General features: G+C 37.1%; 3 protein-coding genes across 3 annotated transcripts in view; 1 reads left to right on the top strand and 2 right to left on the bottom strand.

The window, feature by feature from the left end:
• Positions 1–4889, top strand: part of LOC131984522 (synaptic vesicle glycoprotein 2A-like) — a 28479-nt gene extending 23590 nt beyond the window's left edge. The window contains exon 13 of the mRNA XM_059349369.1: positions 1384–4889. Coding sequence (XP_059205352.1) covers positions 1384–1567 — 184 coding nt within the window. The 3' untranslated portion in view covers positions 1568–4889. The remainder of the gene's footprint in view (positions 1–1383) is intronic.
• A 3575-nt stretch (positions 4890–8464) lies between these two features.
• Positions 8465–11124, bottom strand: LOC131984530 (cathepsin S-like). Its single transcript, XM_059349379.1, has 8 exons — positions 11030–11124; positions 10806–10933; positions 10071–10193; positions 9841–9990; positions 9155–9379; positions 8907–9072; positions 8710–8812; positions 8465–8624 (listed from the first exon to the last, which is right to left on the bottom strand). The coding sequence occupies exons 2-8, from the start codon at positions 10923–10925 to the stop codon at positions 8525–8527; spliced, it is 987 nt and encodes a 328-aa protein (XP_059205362.1). The 5' UTR covers positions 10926–10933; positions 11030–11124; the 3' UTR covers positions 8465–8524.
• A 1577-nt stretch (positions 11125–12701) lies between these two features.
• Positions 12702–19747, bottom strand: LOC131984531 (procathepsin L-like). The gene is made up of 8 exons (XM_059349380.1): positions 19719–19747; positions 18174–18295; positions 17970–18092; positions 15042–15194; positions 14738–14956; positions 13891–14056; positions 13130–13235; positions 12702–13027 (listed from the first exon to the last, which is right to left on the bottom strand). Exons 2-8 carry the CDS (start codon positions 18285–18287, stop codon positions 12928–12930), a joined length of 981 nt encoding a protein of 326 aa, XP_059205363.1. The 5' UTR covers positions 18288–18295; positions 19719–19747; the 3' UTR covers positions 12702–12927.
• Between the last annotated feature and the right edge of the window lie 727 nt (positions 19748–20474).

The following is a 20474-nucleotide window of genomic DNA, read 5'->3' as shown; positions in this document are numbered from 1 at the left end:
TTGAAAAATTAGAAATTGGATATTACTGTTGTAGATGCTTTTAATTACCGTAAATCAAGGAATAGTGCAAAACTTTTAAACTGTAGGAAATACACACTTTTTATCATTTAAGTTCTGGCAACCACAGCTGCTGGTATTTTACCATAAATTAAACAGATTTTTTTTTACAATGTATGCACATGCATGCACGCACAACTTTGAGCACTCACACACACATAAACATAGCGTCCCAAACACTTGACCTTTGTGCCAAATTTCAGCCTCTGTGACATTTTGTGAACAGACCAACCAACAGAGCGAGCCATAGAGCTACTGGATGCAGCTAAAAAGAAAAGTAATAAATGTATCCAAAGGATCAAAAATGTAATTTAATCTTTCTCCTCACATTATCTTTGGGAAAAACAGAAATTGCGCTGGACAATGTGCAACAACTTAACTGAAGAAAAAAAAAGTCTGCCTACTAATTAACACAGTGTTTGTTTAATCACACAACACCAGAGTGCAAAATAGAGCTTAAATCTTAATTAATTAGAGGTGCTGGTAGGCACATTTAGTTACATTTGGACAGAGCCAGGGTGGCTGTTTTGCCCTATTAACACTCATCCCCCTACAGGCATATTTTGATATTTGGTAAACAAACAAAATGACTTTTAACCTTCATAATTGCAGAGTCTCTTTTTTTACTGAACACTTTGCAGCAATAACAGAATACAGAACCGGTAGACAGCAAGCAAAATAACCATTTTCTCCATTTAGTTTTTATTTATGTTAAACTTTGATTAATATCTCAATATTATCTCAGTGATGCATACAAAAACCCTAATATGTTGACAGGGTTTGTTTATTGCTAATTATGCATTATATCATGAATTCTGTTCCATTATGCAGAAGCAGATGAATAGCATGCTATCACCCTGTCTGGGTCCAGAGGTTTTGTGGAGAAAAAAACAAATTCTCCCATAATTTTGTCCTGTGATGTTGTTTATGCATTTGTCCTCATCTGTTGTCATCCATTCTTGTTGCTTGTTGTGGTGTTTTTGTGTTATTGGGAAGGAATCCTCCTTTCTATCTGTCACTGTTTTACTGCTAATGAAACATCAAGGATACACTCTCTGAGTCTTTGGGTGCAGAACTTCCTCTCCTCTGCAGCCACTAATTGAGCTTGTTTTGCTGAACTCTTGTAAGTCCATGTGGGCTGAAAAAAAAATTGCAAAATATTTATCTCTTTTTTTTTTTTTTTTTAAATTGAATTGGTAAAACAAATCAAAGCAAATGCAGTGATCTGGCTCAAGAAGGGAATAATGATCAGCATAGTTCCTCCTTCTTGTATCAGTTGCTGAAACTCTGCACTAATTGTATTCATCCCTCTCTTGTTGTCTTTAGGACCACAGCATTCGGCTTCCTGAATGCCCTCTGTAAGGTGGCAGCCGTGCTGGGAATCAGCATCTTCCAGTCATTCGTGGGCATCACCAAGGCCGTGCCCATCTTATTTGCTGCTGGTGCGCTTGCTGCAGGTAGTTTCCTTGCAACAAAGTTGCCTGAAACACGAGGCCAAGTGTTGCAGTAAAACAGAATGACCAGCAGTGGGCAGCAGAGCACAGCTGGAGTGTGTGTTTGAACATCCCTGAGAGCTTCAGCGCTGCCCGTCACACACCAACAGAGCAGACTGCCATCCCCATTGTAAGCCCAGAATCCTTTGAAATATGGACTGCATCATTCTAAGTCTATCCAGAGCCACAGCGATTGAGAGAAGAGCACACAGATGTAGAAATTACACCGGGTACTAAAAACATCAGATCTTTTCAAAACATGCACAGGGTGATGCAGAACAAATTGTGGTGTGAAATGAGGATAAAAATGTTAATTTCTGGGAGTTTTCTGTCACAGATCTACAATATCAAACACAATTGTGAAGCCAGAGATGTCAAATGCAGAGATGAGACTGAAAAAAAGCCATTTGTGGGTGAAAGTGAAAAGATTTCGTCTATGTATGCGGTCGGTTTTTCAATATGAATGCCGTGTTTTTCTTTCTCGTCCGTCCTCGGCCTCAGTGACTGGCTTTCAGCGCTGCTTTTTGTTTTGCTGCTATTCACTTCACATTCCCATTCGGGCTCATGCTTGTGCTTTGATGAAAAGTTTTGCTTTGAAAAAAGATCTCACACAATGAATTTCAGGGTGAAATATATTTTCTCTAAAAATCGCCCATGACTCTCAACCACTGCCTGCGACTGAAGCCAGACATGTTTTTACCAAATGAAATCAAAACATTCCAGCTAGGCTCGATTTATTCAGAAACAGAGATCATCTTTTCATTTTTCTCGTCGCTGCTTAAATCCAGTCCACTCCTCTACTGCTCGCCTCCGAACATAGACAGGTGAAGATGCATTTCACAGGATTCTCTGTTGTAAATGGGAATAGTTTGATCCAGCTCCTCAGTGTTAAACTAATGTCTTTCCCTCCCTGTTGTTGAAGCATACAGCTGTGGCAATGTGACATCTGCAACACGGGAACATCTGTGGGACGGATTTTGGTCAAGTGCTAATTGTGAGAGCAGATACTAGAGTGTAATATTTGCCTAAAATAGTCGTGTGAGTGTGCATGTGTGTGTGTTTGTTGTGTGAGACAAGAGAAAGTGTCCATTGTTTCATGCAAATCAGTGCAGCCATGTAGACCATATCTTACTGATCCAACAGCAGAATGTAAGAAACATCAGTCACACATTAATTTATATGAATTATATGAACACATGCAGTAGCTCAGGTGCAATGTTTAGGCCACGTTTACAGCTGGTATTATGTTTTAGCGCCACTCCAGCAAATTATTGTAAATGCAGGATAGTTTTCTGATATTTCTGATTTTAAAAAAAGCAAATCCAGCTCGATCTCATTTGCATAGCTGTGTTAATTAGCCTTAATGTGAAAAACAAGTCATCTTATTGAGTGTGAAAGTTCTTTCTTGAGAAAAAAAAAACCCTATTGTTCATAGAGAATGAAAGAAAAAGCTACAATTTAAATTAATGCCATTTGGTTGTTTTGCCTCTATAATGCAGTATCTTTTTTTTAAATTGTGTTTACGCCCCTTAAAAGTCATGACATGACTTCATTTTACTCATAAGCACAAAACAGACGGACCAAAAGAAGACAAATCAGTAAAAAAAAAAAAAAAAAAAGTCTTATTGATCACACAGTGCAGCACAAAGGGAAAACAGAGATTAAAAATCACTTCATTTTAAGGGCTCCTGTTCCTGCCATCGTTTTACATTCCTGCCAGAATAAGTGAAAAGTTCTCCCTCACTGTGTTCCTGTATGATACTGATTAATCACTTATTAAATACACAAGAAAAATGTCTATTTTGACTCTGATCTGAATTGGTCACAATCGCTCCAAAGGGAAGTTAACTGAGTACCATTATTTATACATATCACTACTTCGGTATCATTTCTCCAAAGGTGTACATCAATATGTGTGCTGACAATCAGTGAGTGTGTTTGCGGGTGCTGCTGCCGCCCAGTAGTGTGTGTGTGTGTGTGTGTGTGTGCGTGTGTGTTATTGTTTGACCTAAAGACGTCCTCTGGATTGTATGCGTTTGCGTGTGTTCAGGATGTTGCCGGTATAAAAAAACACACTTCAGAAAGATTGCCGATATTATCTCAGCTATGGGAGTTTGTCTGACCTCTTGAACTGCATGTATGTACTTATGTGTGTTTGCATGTGTGTGTGTGTGAGAGAGAAAGAGATACTTTTAAAGACTAATTTGACATTTTGAGTATCTTGTTCATTTTATTGCAGAAAGTCAGATGCGAAGATCGATCTTTGCTCTCATGCATTACAGTACAAGGTTAAAGCCAGAAGTGATTAGCTTAGCTTAGCATAAAGACTGGAAATGGCGCTGAAACCCATTATTTCCAGTGGCTTGCACCGGTCCAAGACAAGTTTTTTTTACTGCATTGAGCAAAGTGCAGGCTGCTCCTCTAACTAGATCTCACCCAGCATGACTGTTTTTAAGAGGCTGCAGCAGTCTCTATTTAAAAAGCTATGTGTATCATATGAAACTAGAAGATCTAAGGAATCAAATGGTACCAACCATGCCGTGCTATTTTGGTGAAATAATGCTCCAAAGTTAGGCTAAATTTTTAGAGACATGGCCATTTTCATACAGGACCCTTGACCTGAGATTCCTGTATATATGAAAATGTTTTTTACAGACATGCCAACTTCATGCTAATACCATGCAGTTTGGGACAAATTTACAAGGATTTTCTCATGCAGTAGAAAAGTGTTATTTTCACCTGTTTTATGTGAATATTTCTGCATACTGAGGGTCCCTAAACCGCCGGAATTGCATTTAGTGATTGGGTAACACTGGATAGCTTCAATGAGCCCTCATTGAATTTTATTCAAGCGTGCATTGCATGTGGTACCATTTGAAATGGTCAGCATCTGCCACTACTTTATGCTAAGGTAACATTCAAGAAGCATCAATTCAACTTTAAACAAGAAAGCAAGGTAGAATAATTTTCCAAAGTATCAAACTTTTCCTTTAATTGTCTCATCTAAATCACATTCTGAGGATGAAATCTCTATTTTACTGTTTTTTGTGTGTTAAATGAACAAATGTGCCATGTTATTCGTGTCGTCCATATGCGGATGTGTGTGTGTGTGTGTGTGTGTGTGTGTGTGTGTGTAAGCTGACTCTAAATTGTCTGTCACATATTTTTCTACTTTTTTCTGTTGCAATGTTTTCATCCCTGCGATGAACACAGCTCAGTTGGGGACCACGGAAAAATATATTTACACTAAGAGAGGAGAACAAGAAACAATATATGCAGTGTAGAATTTAATGTGCTGTTCTTCATAATAGACTCGGGTGCTCTTTTGCTGATACAATTCAGTCTTTAAAAAACAGAAAACCCCCATCAAAGATGGCCAGTCTCAGAGATAACGTGCGGCCTGTTCTCTGTCAAGAAATATACGGAAAAGGATCTTAAATTCACAAAGACGACTTCACCCTCTAATCCTTCTGTATTCAACCAATCGTGACGCATGTTTGTATCGTATTGTCTGACTTCTTGGACGTCCTGTATGCCAGCTGTTTTTGTCTAAAGCAAGAACTAGTGTTTTCATTGTTGTATGATGACATAGATTTGTTGCTTGCAGTGATTGTTCTTAATCAAAGTGGGGTTAAATTGGTGAAACTTGAGTATGTGTTCTGAAAGTAAGTTAGTGGTGACTGTGCTCCTTGTTTACCTTGGACCCAGGTAACTCTTTTTTATATATATATATATATATAAATATACGCCTGAATTTCTGAGGAGGATGCTTGTAATCGTGCAATTCATCTTGTCCCAGAGGTACAAGATAAAGGCCGGAAAAGGGCAATAGTTGAAGGTGAAAGGAGCAAAAAATGTGCAAAAATTAAATACAATTTGACTTGTTTGTCCACGTAAGTCTGTTTTTTAAAAGGGTAAGTGTGAGCAATAACGTGGAGGCTTTCCCCAAACCTGAGGAAGTCTGTTAAATCCAAAAGGACCACGGTTTATCAACTCATCAAAAGAGCCCCCTCTGTCAAATTGAAGCTCCTGTCTAAAATGTAAAAGTTTACTATTTAATGTTATTAAGTGTAGAATTTGCAATCTATAAAAAATATATATATGTATAAACTATAAAAAGGGTCACTGGTATGAGTTTTATCGATAATGACAGCAGTGATATGGGATGTGTTAGCCAACACCAGCCTGAGGACTTCCCTTAAATAATGATGGCGGTATGATAAAGCGATGGAGGACTTTTTATGGCATGGTTTCTGTCTCCTCAACTCTTAAGAGCACACGGATCAGTTCTGAATGAGTCCTGGATAAAAAACGGGCCGACCCATGCCAGAAAACAACTCCTTCATCTGCAAAGAACTGCAAGAATCCTTCACTGTAGTTTGGACTGAAGGAATTTATGTTTGCGTTTTCTTTAGTTTGACTCTGACCTGTTTATTAAATGATAAAACTCTAAATGTGAGTTCAATTGAAAAAAAAAATCAATGTACTGTGTGTAGAAACTGTAGATGTTTGTACGTGGAATTTGTTTGGAATTTGTGGAACAAAAGATCAAGGAAAACAAATCCAAAAAAAGTTCAATATGACACAAAAATCTATTGTGTGTTGTCTTTGTGTTTTGTAAATGAAGACCGAAAATCTTGCTAAGTTCAGTATTTATTACTTCTGGATATTGAGAATATTTTAGTGATGCTGAAAAGGTGCTGTATTTATTTTATGTGAGAGTTGTTCATTATGCTGGGATTTGCACTTTTGTGCTATTTATCCAGTTCTATGAAGAAAATGATAAATCATAATGGAAATAAAACTTGAAAAAACCCCAATGTCATGGTTTCCATTACACGGCATGAAATTAACTTATGTTGAGTTTTTTCAAAATTTAAATATTAAATTCAGGGGAAGGTCTTACTTTGCACTGATATCAGAATAAACATTAAAAAAAAAACGTGGTAAAAAAAGGAAATAATCTGTCTGTATGCAACCTTATCCTTAAGACTTTTCTGTTGAATCAAGTGACAAACCCTGACTAAATTACATATATAATCAATACATAACAGTAAAGAGCAACTGATAAACTGTACAAATAAACCAAATTGTGAATTCAAAAACTGCAGAAAGTTTCATTGCTCTTATTAGCAGTGGTGGAATGTAGATCGATAGGAACTTTTTTAATCTCTCGGGAAATTGCAATTCCAGCAGCAGCACAGCACCAATACAATAAAATAGAGTAAAGTTAAACCTCTGAAGTCCAGGAGATTTTGGTTCAAATGTGTCAGCTTCCTATGCATTAGTTTCTGTCTGTTTAGCATCTTTCAGTCTGTCCTTACATCACATGCATGGCTCCTTTTTCTCCACACAAACTTGGCTATCAGTCAGATTTTTCATTTTATTTTAATTAAGTATAAAGCTGCCAAGGACCGAAAATACAAAAGACAAAAAGGTGTCTATGGAAATGTACCCTTTTAACCATTTATACACAAAAACTGAAAAAATACTAAAACCTAAAAACAGTCTATTTGCATGTAAATTAGAAATGGTAATAGTTTTCATTGCAGAAAGAAAATTTACATTTTAAAAATGGTCAAGAAACAAATGGTATTGAAAGCTCCTATGATTGACCTTTCAACTGGCTCCTAGCTTGTCTACATATATATATAAATAAAGTTATTACTGTAAATAAAATGTGTATTTTCAATAAATAGATGGACTCCAGAGGATTAAAAACTAGTCTGAATGTGCAAAATTAGAGTTCAAGAGACAATAAAAAAAATACAAGGAAATATTTACTATAATAGTGCAGAATAATGCAAGTGTATAAAACGGCCATGTTGTGGTTGGTGTTATGTGGTGGGTCAGGCCTGGTGCTCCTCCTTTGCAGCTGTCTACCTCCAAGTGTGGTGTTATACAGTTTAATGGCATGGGGGAGTTTTTCAGTCTGTTAGTGTTGCACTTGGGGAGGAGCTTCATGTCGCTGAACAAGCTCTTCTGGTTGCTGATGAGTGTGCAGTGTATAGCTGGCATTTTCCAGAATAGCCAGCAGTTTGTTAGAAGTTCTCCTCTTTACCACTGTCACCAGAGTCCAGAATCATGCTGACCACAGAACCGGCCCACCTGATCAGCTTGTCCAGCCTGGAGTCTTTTTTAGATATGCTGCCCCCCCGAACACACAGTGGAAGTAAAAGGACACTTGCAACCAGACTGGAAGAACATCCACAGGAGTTTCCTGCAGATGTTGAAAGATCACAGCCTCCTCAGAAAGTACAGTCTGCTTTGAGCTTTCCTGTACTGCTTGCCCAGTTCTCAAACACTGCACTTTAATATTCCACTTATGTAACTTTTTACTCCACATTTAGCTGCCAGCTTTAACAAACCAATTATGCATGTTTATAAATTAAACCACAGAATTAAAATGAGCCCTGCCTTGACTGTATGATGATATTTACATAAATGCATCAATACAATATACATCACATTCTGAATAATGAGTGCATTTACTTTTGAATGAGAGACTTTGAGTAATTCTGCAGTATGGCTTTTAAGTTACCTTGATACTTCTTCAACCACTGCTGTTTAGTGGTCTGCGCTCAAAATACCCTTGGAAAATCAAAAATGAACTCTGAGGTTTCCAGGCTAATATGCATTTGTAATTTAGTCTGGCCTTAGCAATTTCCTGTTATACCCCTGCAGCTCAGCTAGGAAACACAGAATGTACACAAGACAAAGTTTGAGATTTGCACTATGCCATATGTAGTAAAAACCAAATAACTTGAAATTGCCTTTGTGTACAAGTGTAATTGCAAACATGCAGCTGGGGATCCTAGAACTCCTCCCAGGGAGGAAAGTCAGGAGGTTCCAGTACTAAAGATTGAGAACTGATTAAACAGCTTAAAAAAAAAAAAAAAAAAAAGCAGGAAAAGTTAAGAGTCAGATTCTTTATTTAAAAGATGTCCCAACCATATCCAAAAATTCTTGGCTGATCACATGATGGGGAAACAAGCATAGAGTGCGATGCCACACTGGTTGTGCCTGTTGCGAGCCATCCTGATGTAGCCTTCATCTCCGTAGTGTAGACCCCAACTGAGAGAAAAAAATAAATAAATAAAACCCAACGAATAAACTAGAGTGAATACAATTATTTATTAACTTAAATCTTTAGACTCGCCTGTTTTTGACCAGCCAGTAGTCTTGTCCTTTTTGAGTGCCGTAGCCGACAACCAGCACGCCATGGTTCACATCGTGAGAGCATGTGTGGTCCCTGTACACACCTGTGGGCCACAAAACAGGTGTAGGAAGCAACCTGAGCTCAATTTGGAAAAAAAAAAAAGTGTGCAATTTGGAAGCTATGAAGCCACTACTCACCATGACGATAGAAGACAAACTTTGGTCTGGAGGCGTCAATTGCCACAGAGATTGGGCCAAAGCTCGCTACAGCTTCCTTCAACGCAAACTCATCTCCTTCGGGTAAGACTGCATAGCCTGAGCAGTTAGCAGCCCGGTGCTGAGCGTTATACTTGCATTGACCACGCTAAGAAGAAAGTGAAGCCAGGTGAGTTAAGGTTTAACCACAGTAAACCTGAAATTTGAACACATGCAGATCAGAAGCGCACCTTGCCGACATAGGGGTAGGCTGCATCAGAATCTATGCCTTCGTTTTTCATGACGTATTCGAAGGAGTTTGTCATAAAGCCACCGTTGCACCCGTAGTTGCCGTATTTTATGGAGCAATCCACCAGGTTCTGAGGACTGAGGGACACCAGGACACCTGTCGTCTTCTTGAGTTGTCCTTCCAGAGAGCCAACAGCACTGAAGGCCCAACAAGAGCCACAAGAACCCTAAAAAGACAAGTTGCACATGTAGAGTGCAAGACAAATCAGGTCTGCATTGGTGTATTAACCCATTGAAGCCTGGAAAGCAGATACGTCGTTTTGGAGTATTTGTATAAGCTCTCAAATACTTTTTGAATTTCATTTCCATCTGCTACAGAGGCTGAAAAATCTATTTAGTAGAAGCGTTGACACCTCTGTTGAATTTCCAGAAAAACTTCAGGTTTTAGGGGGTTATTTTAAAACCACCCAGAGGTTTTACAGGCATTTTAGGCCTCAATGGGTTAATATGTGTTCAACCCTGCACGTTTTACCCATTGCTTTACTTTAACACCAGATTTAAATACTTAACTTGTAATGAAGCCCTTGACAAGCATCAAGCTAATAATAAGCAGGTGTCTCAAGTGGGGAAATGCCCAGAAGGGCAGCAGCTCTCCAGGAGAAGGACTGACACCAGGGTAATAACTCACCTGCATTTTGACCTCAGTCACCAGGCCTTCCTTCCTCCAGTCCACAGACTGTGGTAGAGAGTTGTTGACCTTGGCAGGTTCAGACGGTTTCCTCTCCAGGTCAGAGGGTACCACAGTACCCATCAGCATGCTAGTGATCTCCTCAGTGGTCTGTAGATTTAAAGATACAGACATTGGTTGGCTGCCATGGCTTAGAAGATGCAGTGGTTTAATGGGAAACAAGACCTCACCAGGTCTCCCAGGTGGTTCATGGCCAGCTCATAGGTGTGCAAGCCCAGGGAGGTTTCCAGGTTATGGACATTAATCATCTCCAAGTTCTCTTCCCATATCCGCCTGCGACCCAACTCCTCGATCTGGAAACAGCATTGACCACATGTAATACATGGCAGCTCACTTAAAATGTCAAGAGGTAAATGTGGTTTATACACTGAAAAAAAAAATTGAAATGAAAAGATTTTTTGGCCCTGTAATGATTTCAATCTATATAAATTCAAAGAAATACAAATTCAGTGCTTTTACTTTAAAATAGCAGTTCTTCATGTAGTGCATTACTTAGTGATTGTTATTATGCGTCCTCAGTTTTATATGTAAATTGAATCATTAATTCCAAGCAATATTCACTTAACCAGTTTATTGGCTTAATTAGTTGACATTTCAAAAGTAAAATGGTGGTTCTATTAAATTACTTAGAAACAGCCCGAGTAAAGATTAAAGACTTTGCCTAGCTTTTTTTTTTATTTATTTTTTTAAAGAAAATGTCACTCCAATTTTTTTGGGCTACTTTTAAACAAATTATTGCATTGATACAAAAATTAGTTGACAAAAGTTAAATATTTAATTGTTTCGGGTCCATTCATTAATTTGATTCACAACTAAATACATAAAGGCTTCACAGCCACACACTTAAGTGATTTCAGACAAATCAATGTTAAGGTTAAGTGACTTCATTAAGACCTCGTTTTTACCTGTTGAGGATAGACTTTATTATGCATCTTCTTCCATAGCTCCCAGTGCCGGTCCAGTTCTGAGTTGGTAACGGCCGCTGCAAATCCGCAAACGATGGCGAGAAGCAGGCTCCGAAACATTTTTTAATCTAAGTAAAGAGGGAATTAAGTAACTAACACAGTGCAGAAAAAAAATTACATGATGAAAATCAAAGTGAGAAACAAATAATGTAAGTTAGCCTCACCTGACAACCGAGCTGATTAAATATGACCAACCTGAGATGATCACCGGGTAGACCAGACTGAAGCTCCAAGTATTTATATATCGCTACATTCACGGCACACCTGCAAGTCATTTAACTTAATTAAATCCTTATTGTATTTGGCCAGTAGGAGGCGACAGAAACACGCTGTAAACTACTACGTTTACAGAAGCAACTACATAGCGACATTTTCATCCATCTGGAGTCAGGTTAAAGACACCTGGTGAGGGTAAATCCAACATGCACTCTCTTTTGCCTTTTTTTTCTTTCTCTCAAGCTCATGGGGTCTCCTTATCTTCTACATGCTCCACTACATGTTCACCAGGTAGGTGAGTTTAGCTGCTAACTTTGTCTTTAACCCTCTGGAGTCTCCAAAAGCTCCAAAGCATGACTTCTTCATTACATCCAGACTAGAAAACAAAGCAGCGTGGAGTCCTACTGTAAATTTACCTCTAAAGTTCTGACTGTAAACTCCATGAGGCCAGTTTCAGTTTGATGATGATATGCCAAGTAAAACTGGAGACAAGGTTGAATATATTTAGTATAAAAAGATAGAACTAGATGTAACCCTCTTATATGTTGTTATTATATTTACAACCTTTGTTCACATTTGCAACATTTCAAATTCTTTGCTGAGCATGATAGTGTTCTGAAAGTTAAAAAAAAGATTCAAAATCACATTTTATGTTAAAATAAAGGACTAAAAAGACACAGAATGACCAAAAAAAAGATTCAAAATGGACAAGATAGCTTAAGACTCCATAGAGTTAACATTGTGTGGAGAGTAAATTGCTACCGGTGTTCCGGATTAAATCGTGACCATGTTATCTGGCGACTTTCAGATGAATGCGTCGGTGTGAACCTTTATACAGTCTATGGTGTGAACGCAGTAGTTACGGCATCTGTTGGAAACAGGAAGACGATATTTAGCTGCCCCCTTTGGTTTGGTTTTCATATAAAAGTCAAAATTATTATTTTTGAGTTATGTATGACAAAAAATGTGTCACGTAAATGAGCTATTCAATCATTTTATACGTAAAAGGGTAAATGCATTTTCAAATAGCTGTTTTAACGGACGTAAATTAAAAATCGCCAAATAACATGGTCACGATTTCATCCGTAACACCAACTCCAATTTAACGGCCTTGGGGCGGTTCACACTTACATTTGCAAAAACAACCAGATAGCCCTCATTCTAAAAGTTTTTATCTCACAAAACTGAAGAATACTGTTTGAAAATACTTCTTAAGAAGCATTTATCTCAACTTGGTTTCTCCAAGTAAACTTTTGAGTGAGTAATGGGCTTTGTTGCCACTTGTGGCCGCTCGGGGAAAAACAGTGGCTGCGTTTCGTCTTCCGGCCAAACAGGGGCAGTAATGAGTTCTTCACGACTTAATGCATCACAATGAGGAACAGATGAGAATACAAACTTTATTTTTTCATTTATTTATTTATTTTTTTACAAAGATTTAATGTCTCTTTGTTTTAATCAATGCCGTTAATTTTACCATGCTGAAAGCAAAGCTAGCATTTAAGTACTAACATGTAGGTAAACACATACAATACATGAAGTACATGGGAAAACCTGATGATACAGAAAGAAAGACAGAGGAGAGCTTACCGAAGTAATTAAACTCACATTTGTATTCTTTAAAAAAAAAATCAAAACATCAGTGAGAGAGACTACCAAAGCAGATATATTGATGAAGCAAAATTTTTGCAAAGCAAAACTTTATCAGCAATATTTTGGCAGTTTTATTCCCATTTTAAGGATATCATCCACTGTTTCAGTGTTCCAGGTAAAAAGCAAACATCTGGTCTCTGATATTAAATGAATAACCTTAATACTACCAAGATGATTCAGCTGACAGGTCACATTTTCACACTGAGGGGTAAACTGCATTGCTGGCAATACCGCAGAGATTGTTCCTGTTTCTGACAATTCGGATGTAGCCTCCTTCTCCCCATTCAACTCCCCAGCTGGAATCACAAAAACATATTTGCAGTTGACCATGCATTTCCTTTCACATGTACAGTTAACACATACTGTAGGTAAACTCCTGCCAGAAGAGACAAGCTCACCTGTTTTTCACGATCCAGAAATCTTGTCCATCCTCTGAGCCGTAGCCCACAAGCAGGACAGCGTGATTTCTGTGATTTGGGTCGCAGTTTGGTTCGTTGTACAAACCTGAAAGATGCATAAAGTTAATCACAGATAGAATCAATTTCATCAATCCCCCAATAGTGTCATTAATGGGGATATCTGACATTATAGCTACCAGTCACAATTTTATTTATTTAGTTTTTTAAATCATGTCACTGAATAATCTTGTTCAAAATTAATGCTTTCAATATTGACCAGAATAATCTTGCTTATGATTTTTTTGTACATTATTCTTTCATTAGTCTTTCTTTGGAGAGTGACATTAAAATGCACTCAAAGATGTAGTTTTGTTAACAGTAACAAATGTGAAATGACAGTATTTTAATAGAAACTATGTTTAAGTATTGAGTGGGACCTCACATTGTAATATATTTAACTGTCCACATGATGAACTTTTATTCACCCTAGTTAGGGCCTGGATTGAGAGTGGGGCTTTTAATAAAAGTTCTCAGAAAAAGATCACAAGTTGTATAAAAGAGAAATATTGAACCAAAAGAATGTCATATTACTTTAAACAGGCTGTTTCCCTAAATAGCTGAATTATTTAAAATCGTTCTCCATAAAATAAATGGAACAGAAAATGTCTGCAAAGCCAGTTTTTTTTTTTTACTCAACCAAAGTATAAAATGTAATGTGTCATTTTGTCCATTAAATGTACTCAGAAGCCTTCAGCCCTCACCTCCTTTGTAGAAATGAAAGGACTGCAGCATGGCGTTCACGGCCACAGAGATCGGCCCCACTGTCGCCACCGCAGCCTGCAGAGCCCTCTCATTTCCTGGAGGGACGTCGTGGAAATCACTGCAGTATCCGGCCATTCCCTCCACAGAATACCGACATGGCCCGTCCTACAAATAGAAGTGAGATTTACAAAATATATGATTTATCATCGTTTAATGAAACCGGTAAATATTATGCATGTTTTGTCTTAAAACATGTTTTGAATGAATGAATGAAGTTTAATTTAATTAATTAATTCAATTCTCAAACGTTGAAAAATTAACAATCGACGTAACAATCGTAATTAACAAATTCTCCAGCCACATAAACTTAAATATTTCATGTTCGAAAAATAATAGGAAGAAGTAAACATTTATTAATTCCTACCCCTTTAAAAAATATATATTTTTATGTATATATAAATATTTAATTGTTGACTGCAGCTACCCCAGTTTTATATTCAACCCACTACAATATAAACAGCTATGGAAGTTATCGATCATGATTTGTTTTTATAGTTGATGTACATCAAATTAGTGCTTTGGTGTATAACATGTTAAAAAAAAAAGTGAAAAACAACATCCCACCTAGTTTCTCAAAGTCCAAGGTGATGTCTTTAAATGTATAAAAACCCAAAGATGCTCAGTTTGATATTAAATTAAAACAAATAAAAACAGGACATCGCCACATTTTAGAGGCTGATAACAGCATTTTTTTGTGCTATTTTTGCACGAAAAATTACTTTTTAAGGATTTATTGATTATCAAAATAGTCTGTGATTATTTTCACTAGTACAGATGGAGAAGTACCCTGGTTTCGTAGGGGTAGAAGTTCTCTGAGTCGACGCCTTGGTTGCGGATGACGTATCTGAAGGCGGCAGACAGGTATCCTCCTCGGCAGCCGTGATTGCTGGCGCTGCAGTCCACCAGGTTCTGTGGGCTCAGGGTGACGAGGGCGCCTGTTTGCCTCCTCATCTGGGCCTCAAGAGCTCCCATAGTGCTGAAGGCCCAGCAGGAGCCACACATCCCCTTTAAAAAGAGAAGTTGGTTAATTGCTGTTCCTTAATTCGTAATTTCTTCATTTTAAAATAGCTGATCTCAAATCGTTGCATACCTGGTTTCGTACTGGACCAACCATACCATTCTTCCTCCAGTCGACACTCTTAGGCATCTTTTGGCCACTCAAGTCTTTGAAAGTGTAGTTTCTGACTCTAGTGGGCTCCTCCATCTTCAGGCCGTTCAGCTTCTCATTGACTTCCTCAGCAGTCTTAATAGAAAAGAGGGCTGGTTAATATACGAAATGCACATAAAGTAAAATATTACAATCCTGAAGATAAGTGATGGTGTCTTCACAGTTTTTGGACACTGTCAGCATTTCAGTGTGCTGCAAACTCATCTATCTTAAATGTATGTTCCTTTTCTAAAAGTTCTTCTGAAATGTTTTGCCCCGAAACAGCTCTACGCTAAGAAATAATTGACCTATACGGTGCCAGATGTTTGTGCTGAGTATTGCAATAACATGTTGTGATATAGAAATTGATTACTTTTTTAAAGCTGCATATTAAACCCCTAAAGGAAAACCTTGTCAACACCTGTTTTATCTAATAAGATAAAGTTTTCAGTCTTATCATCTCAATTCAGTTGTTTAACTGCAGCTAAATGGTATTGACTGACCAAAACTGTCATAAATCGTGGTCATTGCATGCACCTGACAAACTTATTTTTATGTATTCAAGTTTACATAGTCCAATTTAACTAAATGCAAACCTGTGCAGACAACTCAACAGGTATTTTTGAACAATGAAAATTAAATGAAATGAAACGTCTCAACTCAACACCATCTAGTGGACTGAAAAAGCAAGTCATTTTAATATTCTAGCACTAAAAAGTTTAATCTGGAATGAAAAGATTAGTATTTGACATCCATATGGCAATATTGCTGCACAAAACATCATGCTATATTGAAGCATCTTCTTCCCTGACCTTTTTAGAAATACATTTAGACAAAGTTTTTCATTTTGCAAATAGTGTCCCTCAGCCTTGGTGATGCTAGAAAACAATTATAAAATTCACCAAGTTCCCCTGATTCTTATCAAGTTTAAAATCCAGATCCAGCCTTATTTATATTTTAGTCGTTATAAGATCACACCAGGCTGCACTGTCCTGCTGTGTTGTTTAATGGATTATTTAAAGACCTCTGTGAACCATTTCCTTAAACATGTAAAGAACATTTTATCCTCACATTAATTCCAAAGCAACTATAACACACTGTCCTTTAGGATCCCTGACAGGAGTCCAAAAGCTCAAATATGTCCTAAAACATTTCTGCCAGGATCCTGCAGAGAGTCGACACGTCACACCCATCCAGGCTTCACTGCAGACTCATACAGTAAATCCTTTCCCTCTCTAGCTTTTGGCTCCCCAAATCTTCTTTATCCTTCTCTTCATTTGTTTAAACAGTATTTTTTTCATTACATGCCATGTTTTTGCATTGCATTTTCTTTCCCTTTGCAGTACTTGCATTCAGTATTTTTCTTCTAATATTTTATTTTCATTGTAGTCCATGTTCACTTTACTTACAAAATATTATGTTTCATAAGTTTTCTATACAACATTCACAGTTATTAAATTAAATCTATCATACGATTTAACCCTTAGGCCTTCCTATTTAAAAAATGATAATTTTACAGCAGTTTTTGGGAAGGTGACATTTTGTTGTTTTTTGTTAGGGACACAAGAGTGAGTTTAAAAAAAAAAAGAAATCTGGCACTGTAGGAAAAATGATGCATCAAAATCAATGTTGCTGCCAATCACTGACCAATATCTGGGACTCATAATATTAATAAGTAAATACTCCTTAGATTTCTATTATGGATATTTATTTTGTTGTTTTTTTCAGTAAAAAATAACTGTGGAGTTATGTAAACAAACTGGCCTTTACAGGGTTAAAAACTCAAAAATATAATTAAAATTTGATATGTATATTTCAGGCGGAAGTAGTTTTGAAAGATTGACTCGTTTAAAGTGGAAAAAATAATAATATTTTTACAGCAGTTTCGGAAAGGTGACATTTTTTATCCTAAGGGACACGAGAGTACTTTTTTTTTTCAAGGAACACATAAGAGTTAAAAACTGTTGTTTTTCAAATACTCTTGTTGCTTTAAAAGTTTGCAAGAAATTTGCCAAAATGGCATGCAAAAACAAACTTTCCACCACAGTTTTATTCTATATAATCCAGATATTATAGACTAGTTTACGTGTACATATATCTTTATGTAACTCTATTAGCCTTCCCAGATGTACTTTACTTCATAATAGTACTGATTGTCCAGATTGGCCCAGCCATACTGGATTAAATTAATCAGATTGTGTAAAGGAAGATTAGAGCTGCTCTTTAGGTTAGGGTTTAGTTTAAGCCACAGAGGGTGCATGTTTAAATGCAGATTTACAGTTTTGGTCACTGACATCTGTCTTGCTCCTGCAGAGGTCAACGAGTTTGAATGCATGTTAGGTTGTAGTGTCAAGCATATGTCCTGGCAACGAGAGGAGCCAGTTCAGTGACATAATGTTCAGAGCTTAAATGTTGCAGTTTTACATCCACTAGAGATCTCTGCAATACATTTCTGTCGTAAATAGTGGCATGATCAATGTTTGCGCACTCAACTCTGCTCCTGTAATTTGTATTCATAGATTCTGTTTGACAGAAAATAGCTTGATCTTTAATATTTTCCATGTCTCATGATTGTTTTTGTTATCTTGTGCTGGAAAGCATGGTGTGTAAAAAGGATGGGTTAAATGCAGGGGTTGAATTTCCCCATTGTGGGACTAATAAGGGAATCTTAATCTTTATCTATAAATCCTGAGATGTATGCAAAACCACAGCCAATCAACAAAATTTAAAAAGAGTCTGATGAGGCAAACAATAATTTTACTAATATGTACCATAGATATGTGATTTGCAGAAGATTCATTTAATATTGATGAAGTAGGATTTGTGATTTCTGAGCAAAAGACACAAACTTGTACTCCGGAGTACTCCTACCATGTCAGCCAGATGATTGAGTCCCATTGTGAAGCTGTGTAGTCCTGCTGAGGCCTCCTTGTTGTGTCTCAACACCAACCGCACGTTCTTCTCCCACACCGCCCTCCTGTAGGCGACCTCCATCTGAAACAAAAACACTGACTGAATGATCTGACAGCAAAGGTGTGTGGAGTGGAGACAAAGAGAGAGAAATAACGAAGGTACCTGATCATCGTAGACCTTGCCATGTTTCATTTGCCACTTTTCCCACAGTTCAGTAACGGTAGGCGCAGAGTGGCCCAGAACCAGACCGGCCCACAGCAACACGGCACACAACATGTTTTGTCCTGTAGAGGTAAAAACAAAACTAGTCACATTAAATGAGCAGATATGAGTCTTTTTTAAAATTTCTTACGAGGGCAACACTATAAATTATTAATCAAGAAAGGAAGCACAGATTTTGCATGGTCAAAACACACAAAAAATCTTTGACTTTGTGATTATAAACAGAATATCTTCTTTTTTACTGTTCGTTCGACAAAACAGGTAATTTGTCGACTTCTGGATTGTGATGGACAATCCCCCAGAATATTTTTTAAATATAGTCTCAACTTTTATTGCTTTTTTGGTTAATTTTATTCAATTAATTGTTGAATTTTAATTTCTGTGATTGTGTTTCCCAGCATAACTGTCTAAATGGTATTCCTAAAGGATGAGTTGGATTTATGGGCATCTATTGGTTTGTTGTTTCTTAATGAACTCTTCATATTAAGATAGTAGCTCATCTTTCACAGAGCCCACCATGCTGCATCACCCCCTTCTCTACAGTAGTCCAGAATGGCCCAAACAGACACTGACTAGAGAGGACATTTTTGCATTTACATTACCTGAAGGCCACCATAGTCAGTTACCTATATGAATAATTGACTAATAAGGAAACTGATGGTGACTTCCAGTCCTAATGTAGAACAATTCTTACAAAAAAATCCTCCACAACATCAGTCCCTTCATCAACAAGTTGAGCTATAAACATGAACACGTGTTTAATGCATATAAAATAGTTATAGTTGTTTAAATGAACAGTTCTCATGTAGTTTAAAACAACTACAGTTGCAATTTTAAGTCGATTGGCTGAGGCAGCTGTTTTGATAATCAAATAGCTGTTTTACTAATTTTTAAAAGCCAAATTTATTCTGGTTTATGCTTCTTAAATGTGAGCATTTTCACACTTTTTTTCGTGTCATATATAAAAATAGACTGAATAGCTATGGATTGAAACAAAGCCATTGAAAGATAAAACATGCCATTTTCAAACATTTATCATAAAAACATTCATTGAATCAGAGAAAAATAATTGGAAAATGTATTGTTAATGAAAATATTCATTAGTTGCACCCCTAAAAACTCAACAGCATCATAATATACTTTATTTAAGATGATACACAGTCATGATTTCGAGCACTGTATATTGTAGAGCACAATGTGAAACTCTGAAGTAAAAACAGGAAATGCAGCAGGCTTGCATGCACCGAAGACTAAAAGACAAAAAGATTTCTTCACCTCAAAGAGGAGAAGTTCAAACCTGTGTCACTGTAATCTCTGAGCTTCTTTCTCTTCAAATCTTTTCTACCCTGTTACAGCCTGTTTATCCACGCCATATACACACACACACACACACACACACACCATACAGCAAATAGCTTTTGATCTTTACTCAGAGTATCAGCCAAACACTCTAAGTGCTCGGCTATCAGAAGAGTTTGCCTTTACCTTGATGAAGAACAATCAGCAGGGTTATTTGTCCAGACAGGAGTGTTCACCCCCTTTTATGAAAAATAAAAGAGGAAGTAAAGTTTCCTCATCAGGCAGTTTTTTTCCACTGTTTTTCAGTGCATCTGCTTTCCGACTCATCATGTGAGTCTAATTTAGCAGCAGCTGCAGCCGCCCAAATTACTGCTGCAGTACCAGAGGTGGAAGTGACAAAAGGTACATGACAGATATACATGTAAGTGAAACTGTTTGTGGAGGAAAATACACGAGAGTGTAGTGATACATTTAGAAATTATTTGGCAAATCCATAGATGATTCATGATTACAAAACTGTGGAATTGGCGGGGAAAAAAGACCTATTACCATTTTTTATTCAGTATTAATCACTTTAACACCACCTTTACTGTTAATGATGCACATTTAACAGTCACACTGAGTTTGTTATAAGAGCTGCAATTAGTTTGAAGAAAAGAAACTTCACACCATCGAAGCTCTTCACATCCACATTCACACAGACTCTATTTATAAATGGGCACTAAAAGTTTCTTTTTTGTATGGAAGGGAAGTTGGGGTGGATTTTTTTTAGCTAACAGGTGTTGCTAAATTGCTAATTCCTGCTCAAAAGTTCCAGTTTGTGTGTGAAGTGTAAAAAACAAACAAACTGTAAAGCAAACAAATAAATGACAACAAAATGACTATTCATTTAATTTAACCTTTGTTTACCAGAAAAAAATTGGATTTGAATTATTTTACAAG

Source organism: Centropristis striata, chromosome 14 (assembly GCF_030273125.1).
Source record: "Centropristis striata isolate RG_2023a ecotype Rhode Island chromosome 14, C.striata_1.0, whole genome shotgun sequence".
NCBI classification, from domain to species: Eukaryota; Metazoa; Chordata; class Actinopteri; order Perciformes; family Serranidae; genus Centropristis; species Centropristis striata.
The sequence above is the reverse complement of the archived record's forward strand: the minus strand, read 5'-3'. Positions and strand labels throughout refer to the sequence as shown.

Bases quoted from the DNA above. Each gene is read 5' to 3' on its own strand.
- LOC131984530 (XM_059349379.1), bottom strand. From the start codon at position 10,925: ATGTTTCGGAGCCTGCTTCTCGCCATCGTTTGCGGATTTGCAGCGGCC. The intron at 8,813-8,906 runs GTGAGTAGTGGC...TGTGGCCCACAG, and splicing joins GTTTGTCTTCTATCGTCATG to GTGTGTACAGGGACCACACA. The intron at 8,625-8,709 runs GCGAGTCTAAAG...TTTTTCTCTCAG, and splicing joins TACTGGCTGGTCAAAAACAG to TTGGGGTCTACACTACGGAG.
- LOC131984531 (XM_059349380.1), bottom strand. From the start codon at position 18,287: ATGTTGTGTGCCGTGTTGCTGTGGGCCGGTCTGGTTCTGGGCCACTCT. The intron at 15,195-17,969 runs GTAGGAGTACTC...TTTTCTATTAAG, and splicing joins TCAATCATCTGGCTGACATG to ACTGCTGAGGAAGTCAATGA. The intron at 13,236-13,890 runs GTGAGGGCTGAA...TGCATCTTTCAG, and splicing joins CTTTCATTTCTACAAAGGAG to GTTTGTACAACGAACCAAAC.